This window comes from Equus asinus, chromosome 1 (assembly GCF_041296235.1).
Source record: "Equus asinus isolate D_3611 breed Donkey chromosome 1, EquAss-T2T_v2, whole genome shotgun sequence".
NCBI lineage: Eukaryota > Metazoa > Chordata > Mammalia > Perissodactyla > Equidae > Equus > Equus asinus.
The window spans coordinates 165,811,990-165,835,781 of record NC_091790.1 but is presented as its reverse complement, the minus strand read 5'-3'; the positions used below and the strand labels follow the sequence as shown (position 1 = coordinate 165,835,781).

General features: G+C 39.2%; 1 protein-coding gene across 5 annotated transcripts in view; it reads left to right on the top strand.

Annotated features, from left to right (window-relative positions):
• Positions 1 to 298: 298 nt before the first annotated feature.
• The window catches only part of AOAH (acyloxyacyl hydrolase), a 180,343-nt gene continuing 156,849 nt past the window's right edge, over positions 299 to 23,792 (top strand). Inside the window, exon 1 of one of the 5 annotated variants that reach the window (XM_070511887.1) lies at positions 299 to 920. Coding sequence is in view for 3 of the 5 variants with exons in the window: in XM_014840719.3 (XP_014696205.1) it covers positions 797 to 920 (124 nt within the window). In the remaining 2 variants the exon portion in view is untranslated. The remainder of the gene's footprint in view (positions 921 to 23,792) is intronic. The other 4 variants (XM_014840719.3, XM_070511890.1, XM_070511896.1 and 1 more) reach the window with 4 other exon arrangements.

Genomic DNA, 23,792 nt, shown 5'->3' with positions numbered 1-23,792 from the left:
TTTTTTCTTATTAGATTTAAAATCCAGCCATGCCGACGGCCCATTATTGTCTTCCTTGCTCATTTTCTGCACACCAAATGAAAAGCCTTGAGAAAACCTGACCCTTCCAGGAGTAATCCAGCTGCTCCAGAGGAGAATAATGACTTGACCAGAATATTCTTTAGCAACAAAATGAGAAGCCCAACCTCACCATATAAAGCTGTTTAGAGCAAAACTAAATAACTTCTGAATAAAATGAGTCATACTTCCTATAACACGTGGACCCTGCTGATCAAATTGCTAAGGGTTGTGTCTTTGTGGGTTGTTTTTTTTTTCCTTCAGTTTTAGTTGTAGTTTAGTTTTGTTTTGCAAGAACGAAAGGGGAAGGGCCTCCCAACCACCCTGCAGCACGATTCCGGCAAACCTCGAGGTTCCTCAGGTTCACAACCTCTGACTTCAGCTGGTGAGCACAGAAGTGCACGTTGCTGCCACTGCTGCTACTTGTCTTTCTCCTTTTCCTGCAGTTTTTTGCTCAGAACTGCACACCTAGGACTCGCTCCAGCTCTCCCCAAACCCAGGCCTGTGTGGCTCTCATTCAGGGTTCTGCAGTAGTGAGAAGCAGGTCTCTGAGCATTTGTGAGTCTTTATTCCCTTCACACTGAGTGAAAAGTGTGTATGTGAGAGTGTGCTGAGTGTACGTGTCAGAGGACAGAACAGAAAGGGAGAGAGGCTGATCAACTCTGCGGCCTCAACTTCAGCTTCGCTTAGCCGGCAGCTTCTGTAGCCAGGCTGGTCTCTCCTGGCCGACAGCTCAGAGATGAAGTCCCCCCGCAAACTCCTTATGGCGGCTCCTCTGTTGTTTCTCCTGCCCCTTCACGCCTTGGCCTCTCCAGCGTATGATGACCAGCCTGCACGACACTCCAATGGCCACTCCTGTGTAGGTAGGTAAATGTTTTGTGTATTTTTTCTGTGGGCATAACAGTAGGATCAAATACTTTGCTTGAGTAGTAAATCATCTACTTAATGACATCCATACAAGATTCTAAGTAAGGCACCAATAACCTCACCAAACATCGAAAAGTTTTGAGTCTTAGAATGAGCATTCACACTATATGCACATACATGTGCATAGCAGTGCGCTATACAGTTGTTGGTTTGAATTAGTCATAAAAGCCTTCCACCTCATTGGTAATTGGAATTTGTTTCCCGTGGATAGGCAACTATAAGAGCCCAAAATTCTCAGCCCCTTTCAGGAGATTAGGCAGCATCACACCGGATAAAGAACATGGAATTTGACCTCAGACGGACATATCTGAGTTTGGGTTGCTGCCACCCTCTCCCCTTCTGCTCCTTCGCTTACTGTCTGTGAAACCCTGAGCAAGTTACTTAACCCTTCCATGCCTCCGTTCTTAGGGATGAAATGGGGCTAACAATACCCACCTCACAGGAATGCTGTAAGAATTGAGATCATGCATATAAATTTACGGTATTTGCACACAGTAAGGATTCAACAGTCTTAGTTTCTTTCTTTCTCTTAGGGAGTCCAGAGTTGACAATAATAGGACTGTCAGCTGCAAACATTGAACATTTACCGAGATGTGGCTCCTTCACTTATCGTTTAGTGAAAAATTTTACTTCAAAGTTGTTGTGTTTTGTTTGTGGGGTTTTTTTGGAGGAGAGTAAAAGTGAGGTAAGACTTTTGTTATCCATATTGTACCTGGAGCTCCCAGAATGGTGGCAGGCATTTCATTGAGTCAGTCCGTGGAGCCAAGGAGACTCAGAACTCTGAGTAGCAATTATTAAATGAATAGATTTTGAAATAGAATCCTGGCATAAGAAGCTAGAAATAGAACCCAAGGGGTAAGTCTAGTGGCCATGTCTTACAAACGGAAAATCTGGACACAGATTCTGACACGTATCAATTACTTCTGAAGATAGTACAGAAAAATATCTCAATTATTCCTAGTTCCTGAAAAACCATGACTTGAGTCCTCATGCATGTTAAGGAACACTTCTCTAGTCTCAAAGTTTACCTTTCAGTTAAAACCTTAAGAACCAGATTCTCTGCGAATCTGTTCTCTATAGATCTGGAAGCAGAGGTCTGGTGTCCCCTTGGAACCATGCCTGGGAGGTCATCCTCACCCACCATTCGGTTCCCTCAAATAATTATTTACTACCATGTCATTTTTTCAAAGCAAAACTGTAAATCCTGTCAAACGGAAATACATTTGAGAAAGGTTGAAGTGAAATCAGTTCTACTTCTAGGATGGTTGCAAATTAAACATTTAGATTTAGGCAAGTCATCTGAGATACTGGGCCTCCACCTCTATGAAGTAGTTATGAGATTTTCTCTTCCTCACTCCATTCCCAATGAGGGATAGAGAGTTAGAAGGAGGTGTTGAGAGGATTCCAGGATGAGGTCGTTCCAGTTATCTATTACTACATAACAAATTTAAAAATAACTCTTTTGTTATATCATGATTTTGTGGGTGAAGAATTTTTCAGGGGCCGGCCCCGTGGCCAAATGGTTAAGTTCGCATACTCCGCTTTTGCAGCCCAGGGTTTCACAGGTTCAGATCCTGGGCAAAGACCTGGCACCGCTCATTAGGCCATGCTGAGGTGGCATCCCACATAGCACAACCAGAGGCACTCACAGCTAGAATATACAGCTACGTACTGGGAGGGCTTTGGGGAGAAGAAAAAGAAAAAAAAGAAGATTGGCAATAGATGTTAGCTCGGGTGCCAATCTTTAAAAAAAAAATAAAAGAATTTTTCAGAGCCTGACTTGTTATTCTTCTGCTCCATGTAGGGTTCACTGAGGTCACTAGGTGGTATTCAGATGGTAGATTGATGGATCCACAATGATCCAAGACAGCTTCACTCACACATTTGGCACATTGCGAGTGGGAGATGGCTAGAAGGTTGGCTCAGCTGGGGAATGTCTAGCAGAGCTTTTACAGTTGGCCTCTCCAGCAGGGCAGTCTTAGCATAGTAGGCCTTCTTACATGGCAGCTCAGGGATCCCAGAGAGAGAGTTCTGAAAGACAGGAACTAGAAGGTACCAATCTCTCAAGGCTTGGGTCTGAAAACAGGCACAGCATCGCTTCAGCCATTTTGTATTGGTCAAAGCAGTCACAGGTCCCCACACTCAGACTCAGGGGAGGGGACACTCACCACTCCTTTTGTTGGAGAGTGTCAAGGAATTTGTGGTCATCTCTATTAGGCACACGGGCTCACTTTGGTTGCCCATACAAATACCCCATGGAACCCAAGAACTTGGAGAGTCTGTTGCTGATCAGGTTAGATGTTGGTTTAGCACCCATTTTCCCACCAACTCACAACTTCTGGCAAACTCTGCTTGGATGACTTATTTCCCTGTTGTCATCATAACAAGAAAGGTGGATGCAACAGGAGTCAACATTTACTGGGCACTGACTATGTGCTAAGCCAGGTACTACACGTAGTCCAAACTAGTGTCTTACTGTTCAAAGGTGGTTCCTTGGGGAAACAGACTCAGAAATGTGTGTGCAGGGAATATTATTATTATTATTATATATTATATATTTACATATATTATATATATTTATTATATATAATATTATATATATATTAGTATTATTGAGAAGTGCTCTTGGGAAAAACCCCTGTGAGGGAGCGAAGGCAGCAGGAGTGGGCAGAAGGTGAAGAAGGGCTGTGCTGCAGCCACAAAAAAAGGGTTTGGCCCTGTGGCTGACTGGTTAAATCTGCATGCTCCGCTTCCCAGCCCAGGGTTTCACTGGTTCAGATGCTGGACATGGACATGGCACCACTCATCAGGCCATGCTGAGGCAGCGTCCCACATAGCACAAGTGGGGGCACTCACAACTAGAATATACAACTATGTACTGGGGGGCTTTGGGGAAAAGAAGATTGGCAAGAGTTGTTATCTCAGGTGCCAATCTTTAAAAAACAGAAAGCCTCAGCCAATCCCACAGAGAACTCTGGAGCTGAAATGGCTCTTCAGAGTCGTCCTGAAGTGGGTCCAGGCCTTGGAATCCTCACGCTGGATGGTCATTAAATGTGAAGTGACTCCAGGGGAAGAGCTCCCTTTGGTGGAGACAGTGCCTGGAGAGGGACTCCAGTGTGAGCCCTCAGCACCAACACTCCCAGCAGCTGGGGGAGTGAGTGTCTCCTGAAAGGAAATCTGGGAATGTCCTTACTTACAGCACCCAATACGGGAAGTGTCCTAGGAAGTGGTGAGGTAAGCCCAGTCACAGCTGGTGGTAAGAGGAAGAGCCTTGTGGACGAGGCGGGAGGAGAGGAGGAATTGCTGTTGGGCTTCTGCTACCTACTTTCTGATGAAAAGTAGGACTATATGACTTCAAACTCATTGGCACAAAGCCAATTCCCAGACATTCCCACATGTCCACTCCCCACATGTTCACTGAATGGCCGCCATATGCCAGGCCCTGTGCTCTGAGCCAGAGATATAAAGATGAATAATAACAATAATTTTTAGAATCCCTCTGTCCAGTTTAGAGAAAAATGAGAATCTCGAGTCTTGTAAAGATCACAATCCTTTAAAATGAATGAGTAATTGAACACTTAGTGCACTGGATAATACCCCACTGCTCAGCAACCCTGTAAACTCAGTGTCAGTAGTAGCGCTGGCAGAAAGCCATGATCACGGGGCAAAGGCAGACAGCTCTGAAGCAGAGAACTGCTGACTGCGAGAACCTCACCGTATTCACAGTCACCAGAGGAAGGTGAAATTAAAACTTGGGTGAAATGGGAGAGGAATGTGGTAATGTTTTAAAGTTTTAGAAATGTTTCTACCCAAATATTGCCAGTCAAAGAAGGAAGCTTCAAGGATCTCAAAGATTCATTGCAGTTACCTCCTTCTTGAAAGATCCTGGGCAAGAAAGACCTCATTGAGAAAAGTTGATCAGGCAGTCAGATTTCTGATCATCCAGTTGACCAACAAGGAATCACCCTCATTAGTTGTCAGCTACTTTTTAATCACTTTTCCAATATAAAGTTTTACCTTGATCATAAAAGTATGCCCTTGCCTTGGTTTATAAGATCATAATAAAATAAAATATCTATATTTATCTTCTCAACACATGGAAGTAGTTCTGCTTTCCTACTTTTCTTGGAGTTCAGTTGACTTAATTGGGTTTTTATGAAGATGAGCATTTAGTAATCATATTTGTTTCTTGTTCATAGTTTGTTTTTGCTGCCGGTCTGCAGCCATTCTTGCAGCTCCCTGACACTTCCCCATGGGGCAGCTGCCCTCCACCTTTTCTCTGAGTTGAGTCTGAAGTAATTGGAGTGATGCCAGGGACAGTAATTATATCCAAGGGGTCTTCAGCCATAAGAATTACGTTTGTGAGTTAATAATTATAAGATTGCTAGCATTTATTGAACACGTCCTCTGTAATTAACAGTCTTCCAAAAGGTTTATATGTACTAACTCATTTGATCATCGCAATGATTTTATGGGGTAGGTATCATCATCTCCATTTAGCAGGTAAAACAACTGAGACTTACAGAGATAAACAACATGTTCAAGGTTACACAGCTGATGAAAACTCAACTTATGTCTCACTGTAAGTGCGATTACGTTGTTTTTTAAGTGATTAAGTTGAGGTAATGTATTTCTTCCCCATATTGTTTTAAATAACAGCTTTATTGAGATATAATTCACATAGTATAAAATTCACCCCTTTAAAGGATAAGATCCAGTGGTTTTTAGTATATCCATAAGTTATGTGTTGATCACCAATATTTAACTCAGATATTTTTATCACCCGAAAAAGAAACCCAATATTCATTAGCAGTCACTCTCCATTTCTTCTCTCCCCAGCCCTTGGAAATCACTAATCTACCTTCTGTCCCTGTGGACATTTTCTATAAATGGAATGATACAATACACAGCCTTTTGTTCCAGCCTTCTTTGACTTAGCATATTCAAGGTTTGTTCATATTGCAGCATGTATCAACTTCACTTCTTTTGAAGACTGAATAATATTCCGCTGTATGGCTGTACCTCATATTGTTCATCTATTCATTGTTGATGGACATTTGGGTTGTTTCCACTTCTTGGCTGTTGCAAATAATTCTGCCATAAGCATTCATGAACAAGTTTTTGTGTGGACACATGATGTCATTTCTCTTGACTATATACGAAGATGTGAAATTTCTGGGTCACACAGCAACTCCACATTTAACATTTTGAGGAACTGACAAAGTGTTTACTAGAGCAGCTGCAGTACTTTACATTCCCCCCATGAGTACATGCGGGTTGTAATTTTTCCACAACCTCACAATAACTTATTATCCATCTTTACTATTATAACCATCTTAGTGGGTATGGAGTGATACCTCATTGTAGTTTTGATTTGTGTTTCCCAAAATAATAATGATGTTGAACATCTTTTCATGTGCTTATTGACTATTTGAGTATCTTCTTTGAAGAAATGTCTCTTCAAGTCCTTGTCCCAGTTTTTAATTAGGTTATTGTCTTTTTATTGTTGAACTGTAAAAATTTTTTAATATCATTTAGATACAAGTTCCTTATCAAATACAGGACTCGGAAATATTGTCTCCTGTTCTGCAAGGGTTTTCTCATTTCACTTTCTTGATAGTATCCTTGGAAGCGTCAAAGTTTTAAATTTTTATTAAGTCCAATTTATCTGCTTTTTCTTTTGTCTATTGTGCTTTTTTGTCATATCTAAATCCCATGTTTTAAAAAATTGCTGTTGCTACTATTGTTTTCCTCTTGTCTTATGCCCATTCCCTTCTTGTTTCCCAGACATCGGGTCTCTCACCACGATTTTGGTTACCAGAGCTATAACTCCCAGGGTTGCAAGTGGTAGGAATCAACTTGAGCTAGGCTAAGCCAAAAAAAAGAGGAAACTTTCTTATAAGAATCTCAGGAATGAATTTTAGAAACATGTTAGAAAAACATAGGCCTAAAAAATGAGCCAGGAGCCACAAAATCATGGCGCCAGGAGCCCAGGGAGTGCTCTCTCCTGGCCTTTCAATGCTGCCTCTCTCTCTGTCCCCACAGACCAGCTGGTTTAACTGCTGTAGAATTTTTGGCCAATTATGGCCTCCCATAGTCCAGAGTTTACATATAACAGTTCAACTCACATAGAGATGGACTCCCCTTCTCTTTGTCAATCCAACTCCCCAGGAGAGAGAATCTGGGCTAAGATTTTGGATCACTGAATAAGGGGCAAGTGGAAGTAAGGAGAGCTCACAGCATAGATGTGGCTGCCAGGGTCATGGGCTGAGGGGGCAGCTCTCACAGAAGCGGGGATTGCTGGACTCCAAAAGAGCCACCACAGAAGTTACTGAGTGATTGAGCCAACACCCCCATCGTAAATAAACAACCCCAGCTCCAGTCCCAAGAAGAGTCTTTGCAGTGGGGAACCAACCAGTAGACCTGGAGGGCATAGTTTTGAATAGATTCCAAAACCAGAACTAAGCTGTGTGAAGCTCTGAGGGCCCCTCTCTTACTTTACCGTAATTCTTTGGCGCTAAACTGTACATCCTGTTTGATCACTAAGCAAATGCTGATTCTCTGTGCTTGAACAAGCAGTGCCTCTTTCTGCCACTTTTCGAATGTTATGGAAGCAATAATAAGCCATGATCATTTTTGCAAAACACCATTTTCTTTACATGGGTGATTTAGGGGCAAAGTAATCCTTATGTTTCTAAGTCATTGACATTTAAATTAATTCGTTAAGTTTTAGGAGTTTTTTAAAAGCACTATTTGGTGCTCAGAAAGCCTTTTAAAAGGTTGAAAAAAACTTTTTTCCCTCATTTATTTTTAGTTAAATATATAAAATGCCTTCAGAGTCAGTTAAAACCTCCTCTCCCCACCTCCACACCTCACATAGAGTGGCCACAGATGATTTTATAGTTTGAATGCTAAAGAGAAAGAGGTGATCCTATGGTTTCAAGCCAAAATGAATGGTAAAATGAGTGTCAGGGACAAAAATAGGAAAGATTTGGAACCAGGAGAGAAGGTTGAAAATTTATGATCACAATTTCTATATACACAGATATTTCACTTTCTCTCCTTCTCCATAAGCAACCGTTGCTACCGATAGCAGAAAACATTTCATCTTGCCACTTATGTGTTTCAGGGTAGTCTCCTCTGGGTTATTCAGGGTTCCCTACCCTCCCTCCTCTCTGAGGGTTGGTCTCAGTTCTCAGGGAGGGTTTGTGTATCACCCTGACATTGACAGTTCTTGGCTTTTGTGGATGAGCCTCTGTGCTCAGCCTTCAGCGACCCCACCCTGGAGTGTCACAGCTGGGGTAGTTCATGGGCTTGTTTCAGCACAGCAGTCTGCACAGTCCCTGCGGCCCTGCTGCTCACCTCCACCCTGGAGGACCCTGTGGACCCTCCAGCTCTAGCTGGACACCCACTGGTTCCCATCTGCACTGCCACCCTTTGCACTTCACCCCTCACTTATCACACCTTCTCTCTTTAATCCCCTACTTTCATCTTTAAATTATCATAGAATTTAACTCCAACCTTTAGCACAAATGGTAAATTTTTGATCATCTAAATCTCCACTATACCCACATTTGCGTCTTTTCTTTTCCTGGCTTCTTCTGGGGTCATAACCCTGAAGAGAAGACCACAAAGATGCTAAGGAAAGAGGTCTGTAACTTTGGGGAAAGGTCATAAAGTGAGCAAAATCTAAAGAATATTTTTCTTCCAGAAGAAAGTGAATAAATTTTTGACGGGGTGGAGGGAGTAAACTGGATCACAGTTTAAATGTACTGTGAGAAAGAAAAAAAAAATGTTACAAAGCATTAAGCAGAAAAATCCCTATAAAGTTGTAATGTGCCCATCTCTATTTATATAGCTATCTTCCCACATGGGATGAACACCAAAATGTTAATAGTGATTGTATGGTTATTTCTGAGTGGTGAGCTTATAAATGATTTATAATTTGTTTTTAGTGCCTCTCTGAATTTTCCACATTTCCTAGATGAGCTTGTGGAAGCAACAGTAAGGCATGGTGGTTAAGAGCCACAAAGTTTGCACCATCTGGAGTCAGATGGCCTGAGTTTGAATCCTGGCTCAACCATTCTGTACAAACGTTCCAGTGGGACACAGCTTCAAGCTCTGCACCACACTCTCCCCATCTATAAGATGAGAATTACACAGGACTTGCACCTAAGGGTGGCATTGGGGGCTAAATGAGTAAATGCACATGAAGGACTTAGAACTGTGCTTGGTATATAGTAAGTACTCAAAGGGGTTATGATTACATATTCTTTTGGAAATCAGGGAAGAAATGTATTGAAAATCTGCTGTAGAATTCCTGAAATTAAACCTATCACAAAGCAAAGAAGCCTGAGTAAACTGAATAATTACATGCCAATCTACATTTTGTGTAAATATAAATTCTCAAATCTTGGGTATCTTATGAGAAGATTCACTTTAAAGAAAGATTTCATAGTTTTCTATTGCTATGTAATAAATTGCCACACATTTATCAGCTTGAAATTCCACAAATTAATTATCTCACAGTTTCTACATATGAGAAGTCTAGACATAACATAACTGGGTTCTCTGCTCAGAGTTTTATATGATGTAACATATGACAGAAGTGATGTTCAACCATATTCACAGGTTCTGCCCTCACTCGGGGGAGGGGACTAAATATGGCCTTTATAGCAGGAGACAGAAGTCTTATAATTCTGCCTACCACACATACAAATGCTTAAAAAAGAAAAACAAATTCTTCAGACTAAACACCCAGATAATATCACAAAAGAAGATGTATGTGGCTTAGTCCCAAAGTGAGTCACCAGATAGGCATGAATATATAATGGAAATTAATAGATGAAGAGTAAATTGCAGGTTGAATTTTTTTTTTTTTTTTTTTTTTTGGTTTTGAGGTCTGTTGGTTGGTTTGTTTTATTTTTTGTTTTGTTTTTGTTTTTTTTTTTTATATTCCAGCTTTTCCTCAGGGACTTCACACTCTGAGAATTTGGAAAGAAAAACAAATCACACCAATACCATACCCTTTGCCTCATAAGCTAGTTGTTTTTTGTTGTCAGTATAGAGGACAAATCCCTATCTGAATCTTTCCCTGGATAAAGTCCATCTTTTAAAATATGACTCCCGCAACTTAACAAAATTCAAATGCAAATTAAAACAGATTAGCTTGCCCTTTACTTTATTAAAGCTTAACCTTCAGATTCTTTCAGATAAAAACAAGTACAAGAAAGAATTCTGATTATGATGATATGAAGGGGTTGGTGATTACTTTGTGCAAAACACCAAGTATAAAACTGGGGACATTGTCACAAGCAACCATTTTAGGGCATTGGAAATCAACCAATGGCATACAATGAATTGAGAAATGCTTATTCTTGAAAAACTACTTGATCTTCAGAAAGAATAGTGAGACTCTGTGACCTTCTTGCCTGCAGCTGCTTCATCTACCCTGCCCTCAGCTTGTTAAGTGAGAACAGTAGTTTTATCACTGCGGAACCGGCTGTGAAAACCAGCAGGTCTACTGCTAATGGGACAGACTTGATTCAATTGGGGTTTGCAGATCCATGGCTTTGCTGGGTAAAAGTGATGGACTCAGTTGGGAATTAACAAGGAGAACCTGTAGCTTTGCTAGCTAGAAGTTTTGGCCCCAGATGGGACAATGAAGATCAGCCATAAACTTAATAAGGAGATCCTGGTAATAAGAACATCACAAAAGGGCTAAGAAAAGCCCTCCATATATCCTTCATTGATTGGGAAACTATGCTTGTGTGGGAGAGAGCTGAAAGAGCCCAGGAAAAGAGAAAGCCAAGGGAGACTTGAGAACTAGCTGCAACTTTGAATGTATTCACTAACCCACTTGGATACATTCCATAACCCCTAATCTCTAATAGATTGATCAACAGAGAATGAAGTCTTACAAGCTTGAGGTGTTTCAGCCCAAGCTAAGCCCAAATCACTGGGAGACTCTAAGCTATGCATACACAGGAGTGGTCCTAAGAAAGCAAGGTCAAAAAAGTGAGCAGAGACATCAGAGACTGTATGCTTTGGGTGAAACAGATCTGCCGTTGAAGTTCAGGAAAGTTGCCAGAAAAGAAGAGCCAACAACCGTCAGAAATATAAAACAAAATCAAGAGTTGCTAAATATATTATCTAAAATATCCTGTTTTCAATTAAAACTTTACTAGACATGCAAAGGAATGTGAGAGACCCATACTCAGGGAAAAAAGCATTCAGTCGAAATCGACTCTGAGTAGATTTAGCAGGCAAAGACCTCAAAGTACTATTATGAGTATATCCAAAGAATTAAAGAAAACCATAGTAAAAACAGTTAAAGGAAAATATTATTACAATGTTCAGAAAATGGGGAAAACTTCGATAGAGTCACAAAACTATAATAAAGAGCCAAACAGAAATTCTAGACTTGGAAAACAATACTTGAAATGAAAAATTCACTAGATGGGCTCAACAGAAGATTTAAGCTGAAAGAAGACAGAATCAGTGAGCTTGAAAATAGATCTATAGAAATTATCCAAATCAAAGAACAGAGAAAAATAAAGCTTGAAGAAAAATGAGCAGAGCCTCAGAGACATGTAGTACAATATCCAGTATGCCAACATTTATGAAATGGGAGTTCTAGAAGGAGAGGAAAGAAAAAAAGGGGAAGAAAAAATATTGGAAGAAGTAAGGTCAACATCTTCTCAAAATAGAGAAAAAATATTAACCTACAAATCCAAGAATCTCAACAAACTCAAACTAGGACAAACCCAAAAAGAAATAAATCTTGACACCTCACAGTCAAACTCCTGAAAGCAAAATGCTAAGTGAAAATCTTGAAAGCAGAAAGAGAAAAATGACCTATCACTTACAGGAAAACAACAATATGATTAATGGCCAAACTCTCATCAGAGCTATGCAGGCCAGAACGTAGTAGAATGACATATTTAAAGCGCTGAGAGAAAAAAAACCTACCAACCAAGAGTTCTAGATCCAGTGAATCTATCACTCAAAAATGAAGGTGAAATAAACACATTCCCCAATAAAACTGAGAGAATTAAGTGCTGATAGACCTGCCATACAAGAAATACTAAAAGAAGTCCTTCACACAGAAAGGAAATAACACTATTCAGTAACTTTCATTCACAGAAGAAACACACTAGAAATGGTTAATATGTAGATAAATATAAAATAATATATATGTATAAACACACTTTTCTTCTCTTAATTTCTTTTAAAAATGAAAATTTGCTTAAAGCAATAAGTATTATACATATTGTTGGGTTTATAACATATACAAATATAGAACGTATGACAAAAATTGTCCAAAGGAGAAGTAAGAAAAATGGAACAATATCAGAGCAAAGTTGCCATATTTTACCATGATTAAATCAGCATTAACCTAAAATAAATGTTAATAAGTCAAAGATGCGTATTTTAATCCTTAGTCACCACTGAAAATATAAACTCCAAAATAAGAAATTACTAGAAATGTTGCCATAAAAACTAAAATAATCCAAAAAGTACTCATTTTCTGCAAAAACAGAAATATTTTCTGCTGTAAACAAGGAGAGAAAGGAAAAAAAAGACACACAGAAATAGCTAAAGGCAGATATATACTGAACCATATAAAAACTGACATTATATGTGAATGCATTGTATATTCCAATCAAAAGACAAGATGATTAGACCACACAAAAAATGCAAGATCTAACTATATTCTGTCTACTAGAGACACACGAGATTCAAAGTTACAAAAAGTTTGAAAATGAAAGGATGAAAAAAGTTACTGTAAGAGAATTGGGATAATTATATTACTATCAGACAAAATACTTTAAGATATGGAATAATCCTAAAGACAAAGAGGTATATTTCATAATGACAAAAGGGTCAATATATCAAGAAAGAAACAATTATAAATGTATATGCACTTAATCACAGAGCCCCCAAACACAAGAAACAAAAACCTGACAGAATTGAAAAGAAAAATAGACGATTCAACAATATAGTTGAAAATTTCAATACTCCTCTCTCTGTAATTGATAGAACAACTAGACAAAAAGTAAGGATATGGAAGACTAAACAACACTAATAACTAAATTAACCTAACTAACATGTACGGAGCTCTCCATTCAACTACAGCAAAATACATATTATTTTTTAAGCATACATGCTACATTGTCTGGGATAGACCATATATTAGGCAATAAATGAAGTATCAATCCACTTTTAAAGATTGAAATCATACAAACATTTTTCCAGTTAAACTAGAAATCAGTAATAGGAAAAATGTGGGAAATACTCAAATCTGTGGAAGTAGTACAACACACTTCTTCAAAAAAATATATGGAAAAAAGAAGAAATCACAGGGAAATTTAAAAATAGTTTGGTCTAAATCGAAATGAAAATACAGCATAACAAAATTTATGAAATATAGCTAAAGCAGTGCTTAGAGGAAAATTTAAAGCTTTAAACATTATATTACAAAGAAAAATCTAAGATCAATAATCTAAGTTTCTACCTCAAGAAGACAGAAAAAGAAGAGTAATTCAAACCCAAAATAATTAGAAGAAAGGAATTAATAAAGATTAGAGTAGGGGGCCAGCCTGGTGGCGTAGTGGTTAAGTTTGCATACTCTGCTTCCATGGCCTGGGGTTTGGATCCCATGTGCAGATCTAGCACTGCTCACCAAGCCACACTGTGACAGCATCCCACATAAAATAGAGGAAGATTGACACAGATGTTAGCTCAGTGACAATCTTCCTCAAGCAAAAAGAGGAAGATTGGCAACAGATTTTAGCACAGAGCCAATCTTCTTCACACAAAAAAAATAAAGATCAGAGCAGAAATCAAATAAAATCAAAAACAGAAAAACAATAGACAAAATTGATGAAACCAAAATATGGTTCTTTGAAAAGATCAATAAAATGGCAAACCTTTAGCCAGATTGACTATTAAAGAAGAGAAAAACAATAATCAAAATCAAGAATAAAACACCAGGGAACATGACTATAGACCCAAAGAAAATTAAAAGAATTGTAAGGAAATATTGCAAACAATTTTGTGCCAAGAAAATAGAGAATTTTGATAAAATGGACAAATTCTTTTCTTTTAAAGGTTGGCACCTGAGTTAACAACTGTTGTCAATCTTTTTTTTTCTGTGTTTTCTCCCCAAATCCCCCAAGTACATAGTTGTATATTTTTAGTTGTGGGTCCTTCTAGTTGTGGCATGTGGGATGCCACCTCAGTGTGGCCTGACGAGCAGTGCTATATCCGCGCTCAGAATCCAAACCAGCAAACCCCTGGGCTGCTGAAGCAGAACGTGAGAACTTAACCACTCAGCCATGGGGCTGCCCCCATAAAACAAATTCTTTTTGTTTTTTTTTTTTTGAGGAAGATCAGCCCTGAGCTAACTGTTGCCAATCCTCTTCTTTTTGCTGAGGAAGACTGGCCCTGAGCTAACATCCATCCGTGCCCATCTTCCTCTACTTTATATGTGGGACGCCTACCACAGCGTGGCTTGACAAGCGGCGCCATGTCTGCACCCGGGATCCGAACCAGCGAACCCTGGGCCGCTGAAGTGGAACGTGCACTCTTTAACTGCCGCGCCACTGGGCCAGCCCCAGGCAAATTCTTAAGAGAACACAAATATCCGAAATGACTAAAAAAGAAATGGAAAACCTGAAATAAATCTATATCAAGTAAAGAAAATAAATTAATAATTAGAAATTATACTAGTTTCCTAGGGCTGTTGTAAAAAGAAAAATTAGGTGGCTTAAAACAACATAAACTCATTCTCTCACTGTTCTGGAGGCTGGAAGTCTGAAACCAAGCTCTCTCTCAGCTTCTGTGATTGCCAGCAACCCTTCACATTCCTTGGTTTGCAGCTGCATAACTCTGATCCCTGCCTTTATCGTTACATGGCCATCTTCCCTCTGTGTGTCTGTCTTTCCATGACTTTCTCCTTTCCTGTGTGTCGTTGTCTCTTCTTGTAAGAACACTGGTCATATTGGATTAAGGACCCACCTTACTCTAGTATGACCCCATCTTAACTAATTACATCTGCAAAGACCCTATTTCCAAACAGGGTCGAATTCTGAAGTTTCAGGAAGGACCTGAATTTAAGGGGGATACTGTTCAATCAGATGCAGAAAAGTTCAAGCCTAGGTGATTTCACCAGCAAATTCTATAAGATACGTAAACTAGAAATAATGTCCATCTAACACAATTTCTTTCATAAAATATAAGAGGAAGGAACACTTCCCAGTTCATTCCATGTTTTACCTTAATGCCAAATCCAGATAAAGACATCACAAGGAAAGAAAATGACAAACCAATGTCCTTTATGAAGATAGATGCAAAAATCCTTAGCAAAATATTGACAAACTGAATCCAGCAACATATAGAATGAATTGTGCGCTATGACCAAGTGGGGTTTATCCCAGGAATGCACAGTTGTTTTAACATCTGGAAATTAATTAATGGAATACAGCAAATTAGTAGAATAGAGGCCACAACAATTTATCATCCCAATAGAAATAGAAAAATTATTTGACAAAATCCATCACCTATCCATGTTAAAACCTCTCAACAGATTATAAAAGAAAAGGAAACTCTCTGAACCTGAAAAGGGGGTCTATGACAATCCTGCTGCTAACTTCATCCTCATCACGGAAGACTGAAGGCTTTCCTCCTAAGGCTGGGAACAGGGTAGAGATGTCCACTCACCACTTCTGGTCAACACTGTATTGAAGATTTTATTCAGGTTAATATAGAAAGAAAAATAATAAAAGAGTGCAGATTGGAACAGACAACATGATTCTGAATGTAGGAAATCCTAAGATATTTACCAAAAAATCTACTAGAACCAATAAGCAGGTTTACCAAGGTTGTAGGATTCAAGATTAATATTAAAAAATCAATTACACTTGTTTATATGAGCTACAAACATCCAAAATTGAAATTTAAAAAAAATTCCATCCACAATATAATAAAAAATACTTAGGGATAAATTTAACGAAAGAAATGCAATTACTTTATACTGAAAAAAAAAACTCTGCTGAAAGAAATTAAAGAATGTTTTACAGAAATGGAGAGATGGATGATGCTGATGGATTGGAAGACTCAATAGTGTTAAGACGGCAATACTCCCCGAATAGACTAAGTACAGTTCCCATCAGAACCCCAGCATCCCTTTCATTTGTAGAAACTGGCAAGCTGACCCTAAAATTTATATGGAAATGCAGAGAAGCCAGAATAGGCAAAAATTTTGAAGAACACTGTTTGAGAACTGACATTACTTATTTCTTATTTCAAATCACACGATTATTAACCCCAAATAGATCGTAGCCCTCAAGGTAAGAGCCAAAACTATAAAACTTCCAGAAGAAAATTTTTGTGACTTTGGATTAGGCAAAGATTCTTAGATATGATGTCAAAAGCACTATACAAAATGAAAAAATTAATAAGCTGTACTTTATTAAATTTAAACCCTTTTGCTCTCCAGAAGAAATCATTAGAAAGTGAAAAGACTAGCCACAGACTGGAAGATAATATTAGTAAATCACATAAACTTCAGTATAGCAATGATTATTTTAATTAACATGATTGACAATTTTCACTTCTGAAATCCGATATTTTAACATATGCAGTGTAACACTTAAAAGTGTGGAGATTTCAAAATTCACTCGATCTGCTTTGAATCACCGGCTAGCCAGTTAGCAGTTGAATCACTGCTCATCTGAAAGGCCTTAGATATCTTGCGTAACCTTTCTGAGCCTCAGATTTCTCATCTGTAAGAGGGGAAGTATCCATCTCATGTGGGTGCTGTGAGGATTAACTGAGTATAGTTTGTAAAAACACCTAGCAGAGGGTCAAAACAAAGGAGGTATTCTAGAAAATGTCATTTCATGTTTTCCTAAAGTTTATTAAAGTAGAAGGCAACTATTAAAAAGCTTTTTCAATGAGAAATTGTTTGATGAAATACAATTTATTGTTATTTTCTGATTATAAAAGAATACATGGTTTTCATAGAGATTTTAGAAACTACAGAAGAATATTTTTAAAGAGTAAAATCAACTTTAATTCCCAAACCCAGATGATCACTACTGATATTTTGGTATATCTCCTTTCACAAGTGTCTAGGTATATATTTGTGGAATTTGGGTCTTGTTTTATTATTTCGTTTTATTTTTAAATTTGGATTGTTAAGCAGACAGTCTGAAAGCAAATGTCTTTTTCTTTCAGCCAAACATTTGTAAGAACTTTGGGAGTAGTAAGCTTTTGCTGGCAGGTGAAAACTTTGCAAGTTAGCAAGTAAGTTTGGGGATAAAGACTACTGGACATAGTCTAAGATTTATCTGTCTGTCTATCTATCTATCTATCTATCTATCTATCTATCTATCTGTCTATCTATCTATCATCTATCTAGCTATCTACCTATCTACCCACCTACCTATCTACCTATCCATCCATTCATCTGTCTATCCTTTCTATTCATCCATCCATCCATGCCCCACCCGCCCACCCCCATCAATTTTTCTATCCATTCATCCTCTATCTCTATCCATCTTAGAATTCAAATGAAGAATGAAGGGAAAAATGAATTCGTATTTTTTCTGAAAGAAAATCTGATTGCTTCATTTCTTTAATGATAAGATCTGGCTTTGCCATTTAGGTTTTTACAGAGGACATTTTTCATAAGTTGAATGAACTAAATTTGCAGCTCCAACATTTGACAAAAATATATGTGAGGTATGCATTCAGCTAAAGGACTTTATTTAAAATATTTTATAGCCAAAAGTGTATCAAAAGGGACAATAGTTCCACTTTCCAATTCTTTCTGAGTATATTAGGTTTAACAACGTCTCTCTAAGTGAAATAGTAATAGATATAATTAAAAGATAAGTCTCAGAAAAATATTTTTTTATATTTCCCAGAAATTGAGAAAGTGAAAGACTCCACTGAGTAGGTAGCAAATGGTTTTGCAAGTCAGGTGGTTTCTAGTTCTTTGCTTTCAACACAATTGAAGGAGAACATAATAGAGCCATCAGCTGATAGATCATTTGAAATAATTTTCAGTGATAGATCTAAGATTTTTGGCATTTAACTCAGAAGGAGTTAAAGAATTGAGTGACATTGCTATATCAAAAGTCCTTCTGTTCCCATCTACTTATTTTAGTGAACATGTTTTCTCAGAACTTAACCTCTTCAAAAATGAAAAATAAGAACAGAAGTGATGCTGAACCTTGTCTCTTTGCATGAATAAGTAATGTTCTTCAGCAAATGTATATGCTCACTAAAAAGGCCCAACCTTCTCATTAAGAGGTGCGATCTCAATAAAAGTTTACCTTTATTATTTAGAAATTGTTTATCAAGTTAGCAATACATATTGTTTAGACGAATTAGTTTTACTAATAAATAAAATTCTACCCAGAAGAATTTTTTAATACTTGAGTATTATATTCAAAAGAAATTAAAATTTTTATTTAAATTTTATACATATTCTTAGTGTTGAGAAGTGTAACAGTGTGACCAACAAAATATTTTCAACTATAGGGGCCAGCTCCGTGGCCAAGTGGTTAAGTTCGCGCGTTCCGCTGCGGCGGCCCAGGGTTCGGATCCTGGGCACGGACATGGCACCGCTCGTCAGGCCACATTGAGGCAGTGTCCCACATCCCACAACTAGGACCTTCAACTAAGATATACAACTGTGTACCGGGGGGATTGGGAAATAAAGCAGAAGAAAAAAAAAAAAAAAGGAAGATTGGCAACAGTTGTTAGCCTAGGCGCCAATCCTTAAAAAAAGAAAAATATTTTCAACTATAAAATATGTTACATTAGGATTAAATTATATACTGGAAGAAAAATTTAAGGCAATAGACTTTTCATTGAAATATGAATTCAAGAAGAGGAATTACCAACATAAATATCTCACTGTAAAAGAAGAGTTTGATCATATGTTTTTTAAAGTGGATGAGACTGGGTAAAAAATCACTATAGTATTTAGATTCCTTTGGCTACGTATAAATGATTAATGTAATATTTCTATTGTGGTACTTACAATCTGCCTGAAATTATAAGCTTTGTGACTATTTAAATTGATATCCCCTAACAAGATTTTAATATCTATTAAAATGTGGAAGGGGTACATAGTTTTTCAAATTTCCTTTAGGGGGCACAGAGCAAAATGTTTGAAAGCCACTGGTCTACACCGTAGACTCTGCAGCATGAAGCCCTTGCTCTGTAGTCTGACCTTCCAGCCTCTTCATGATTTGGCCCCTTCCTACCTCTCTCATTCTTCCTTTCTCACGGACCCTGGGCTCTAGCCTTGGCCAACTCTTCTGTTTCTCACCCAACGTCTTAAAAAATGCTCCTCCTCTCTCCCTAGAAGGCCTTGCCTGACTTTTTCTGTCTGATAAGATTCTCCCACCCATTAAGATTCAGCTCCCCCCGAAACTGTCACCAAAGGCAGATTAGTTTCATCCTCCTCTCTGTTCCCCAAGCACTAATAGGTCCCTCTATCAGTGCACTTACAGGTTTCTGGGATTGTTTATCCAGTCTTCAATCTTCCCTACTGGTCTGTGACTTCTCTCATTCGCCTTTATATCCTCGAGCTTCTGAGGAGACAATAGGTGCTAATAAGTGGTGTTGAATAAATAATAGGATGGAATGGCTCCTGGTGTCTTTATTTTCATTTCTTTATTATTAATTTTTTATGTATTTCTAAATTAGCCAAGTCAACCCTCCTACATCTCTCAGCACATCGCACTAATTTCCTCTCATTGCCATTGCTCGAGCTCTGCCCACCGTGGAATGCCCTCAGCTCTTGTTCTCACCAGTAATTGCCCAGTACAGTGCCTCTCTCATTGCCAATGTTCTTGGGAAATTTGGCAGTTTGGAACTCCCTGAACGTTTTCCTCATAAGAACAATGTTCCAGGTGGTGGTTAAGTTAGGCCACAGAGTCTAATCTGCCCCAGTGCCGTGAAAATACTAGATATCTGCAATAAAGGAAAATTCAGCCGTAGAAAAGTAAAAACGTTGCTGATAATGCGACATGTTTTTCAAGGGTAAGTTTCTGAGCTTAGCTCCTATTTTAAAAAGTGTTCATGGAGAATGTGTCTTTGCCTCTCAGCAAGGGAGAGAGGAACTAATATTTGTTAAGTCTCTACTCTGTGCCAGGCCCCATGTGCATTTTATGTGTTGGAGCACTTAATCCTCACAACACTTTTGCCAGGTGTGTCAGATAGCTTTTGCTGTATTAGAAAACACCCCACATTTACACAGCAATCACTTATTAGCTCACAGTTCTGTAAGCTGGCAATTTTTGGCTGGGCATAACTGGGTGGTTCTTCAGCTGGTGTCCCCTGGGCTCACTCCTGCTGCTACACTCTGCTGGTAGATGGTTGAATGACAGGCTGGGTGATCTCGATTGCTTTTTTCACACCTCTGCTAGTTGACAGGCTGTTGGCTGGAGCACCTCAGTTTCCCTTCATGTGGCTTCTCCAGCAGTCTAGTTCAAGCTCGTGACTAAAATGTTCTAAGAGGGCAAAAGTGGAAGCTGCAAGACCTCTTGAGGCCTAGGTCCAGATCAGATGTGCTGTCATTTCGTCTACATTTTACTGATCAAAGCAAGTTACAAGGCCAGATTTGAAGAGTTGGGCAATGGATACCACCTCTTCATGGAAGGAAGTGCAAAAATTTTGTGGGTGTTTCTAATGTACCACGTAAGCGAGCATTATAATTCCATTCTGTGACTACCAAAATCTAGGCTCAGAGAGGTTAACCATCCTGCCAAATACATCAGCTCATAAGTAATAGAAGCAGGACTTGAGCCCAAGTCTGTCTGACCCCCAAATTCTACTGTCTACTACACCATAGCTTCTCACTTCTCTTTCCTCCTTTTCTCTTTCCTTCTCGTACCTGCCTCTTCTTGTCCATGTCCAGACTCTGAGAGGAGGAAGCAGAAGAAAAGGGAGAAGGAGCAATATTCGTACCTGGGCCATGTGCTACCATCTCTGGCTCAGTAACCAATATCTTAGAGACACAAAGCTGGCAGTAGGATAATTTTAGGTGATTATTTTTATACCTTTTTTTCTTATTTCCTTTTCTTTTCACCAACATGAGAAGGCCTGGGATAATGCTTGTTAATTAGAATTACAATTTATAAACCCATATCCTCTACTCCCACCCAACCAGGGAAATCTGAGAACATGGAGGGGAATTGAGGTGGGGCGCTTGAGGAGATGTATTTGGCAAACTCATACTGGTTCAACAGGGATGCAGGGACCCAAATCCAGGTGTGGTGTGACTCCAACAGCTGTGCTCTACACCAGCCTGGAGCCCAACCCAGAAATAAAGGAGTCATCCTTGATTCTCACTTTTCCTCACACTTCTTCTCATCAACTCATTAATAAATCCTATCAAGACAAACTCTACAATAGATTGCAAATCTATCTCTGTCCCTACTGCCACTCATTACTCTACCCAATCCACCATCATCTCCCTCCGGGACCAAAATAGTCTCCTGCTTATCTCTATGCTCCCATCTTTGCCCCCTAAGATTCTTCCTCCCCATGACAGCCAGCATGATGTTTTAAAGACATATCAGATAGCAGCAGCCCCCTCCACAAAGCTGTCAACGGCTCCTCACTGCTCTCAGGATGAATCCCTACCCTTTTTGCAGTGAACAGACCCAGGGACCTGGCCTCTGCCTATTCCTGCACCTCATCCCCCATCATTGGATTCCGGCACCTAGTTTTCCTAGTCTCATTGCCATCAAGTGGGTACCAGCTCCCCCTGCCTACAAGGCCCTGCCCTGGCTCCTCACACTTCTCCATCCTTTCCCTTGTATTAGCCATTTTTATATGTTCTTCAGAGAAAACTTCTCTATCAGCTCTAGCTAAGAAGGTTTATACCCTCTCTGTTCTCATTACCCTCTGTTACTTCACCCTGCTCCTTTTCTTCATAGCACCTAAAATTACTTCTAATTATGTGTCCATTTACTTGTTTCTGGTCACTTTTCCCTAATAGAGTATAATCTCTAAGAAGGAGGAACCATATCAGTTTTCTCTCTGCATATACTCCAAGCTCAGCACAGTGCCTGGCGTCGAGAAGGGACTCAATACATACTGTGTTCAGTTGCAGCTCCCCTGCTTACTAGCTACATACTTGGCTGGGTGCTTAACCTCTCTGAGACTCCATTTGCTCGTCTGTAAAATGAGAGTAATAATTCCTACATCTACAAGTTGTGAAGTTTGAATGAGATGATAATGTATGCAAAAAAACCCTTTGAAAACTGTAGAGCACACTCTAGCCACGTGCTGAATTATTTATTCTCCTACTGAGGGTTAAAAAGGAAGTGTAGTCACGCTGCCCCTGGCTCTGACAACTGCCAGGTGCTTTCAAGGCTTTTCAGTGAAGTGTGGGCTTCAGACAAATGGGAAATCTAATAGACCGCTCTCTGCAGTTGGCTGCAGTTCCAGCCAGCACAGATATGATTATAGTTAGAGTTTCAAGAGTTCTGTTTCATTTCAAAAGGATTCTGTGGGACAGTCTGCAGTCTATCCGAGGTATGTGTCCAGAAGCAGAACTCTGTGGCAGGTGTTTTCATTCAGGCCCATTCTCTTCTTTTCCTGCAATATCGGGAGTGTCTGTTTCTATTATACTCCTTATTTTCAGAAGCCAGGTGAGAAGAGATTTACCATATGTGAGATTTCAAATGGTGACTACTGAGCAAAACGCATAGTTCTCGCCCACTCTTATCACTTCCTAAACGAACAGTAGCTTGGACAAACTCACTTTAGCAGAGCCAGGCTTTTATTAGCAGCCAGAGAATAGTCTGTAATGGGAGGAATTACTCTGCCCATGCATCTCTCCCAGAGAATATATTCTTTAGCCCTTCAAGACAGTGAAACCTCTTATGAGAAACTGTAGCAAAGTCAATTTCTCTATTCCTGCGGCTGCAGGATTCAGGACACACCTCACTGCAGACCCTAAATTAGCAATCCAACTGGAAGGGGAGTTGAGCCCACCGGAAATGGGCGGAAATGTGCAACGGAACAGGACTCAAATCAAAGCTGAGCCCAACCTGGATGTTTCCACATTTCAAACCCCATTATCTGCTTTTCTGCGGGTCCTTTTTATATAGCAACTCTTTTCCAGGCAGAGTGACGATAGCGACAAGAATCAATCACCCAATCTGCAGCGGCAGCTGACTTTTTTGGGCTCCTTTTTATTTATCTAATGATTTCCAATTTTAGTCAGCAGTACTAAGGAACCATAAAAGTCTTAAGAGCCCTTGATGGGATTCCTCTGAATAAACTTCAGAAAAAAAGCCCATATCCGTAAGTACAAAGAAGCAGGTTGGTCTCAAGCAACCCAATTCTCTTTGCATTCATCCTTCCAAGCTATGGATTAAAACAAATACACACATGTGCTGGAGTTGAATTTTTCAGGAAAAGGAAATAGTGTGCAAGGTTTCAATCACTGAGGTCACCCAGAATGGAGCATCCTCAAGAAAAAAGTCCCAAGAAGGGTTCCCTTATGCCCCATGTTCATTCAATATTCCTGCTATGCTGAACCAACTGTGGATTTCCAATTCTTGCATCTCATCAAGCCTATTATGCCATTGATTCTATGAAACTATTAAGGTACCAGTAAGAAAGGAAATTTGACACTAATTAAATTGTGAACAATACGGAGAAATATACTATGTTCTTTCAGGCCAACAAGTCTTGTTCCTCTCCTAGGAATGCCTTTTCTCCTGTTTGCTCTACCTTAAAGTCTCTTCAAAGTCACATCTCACCTAGCA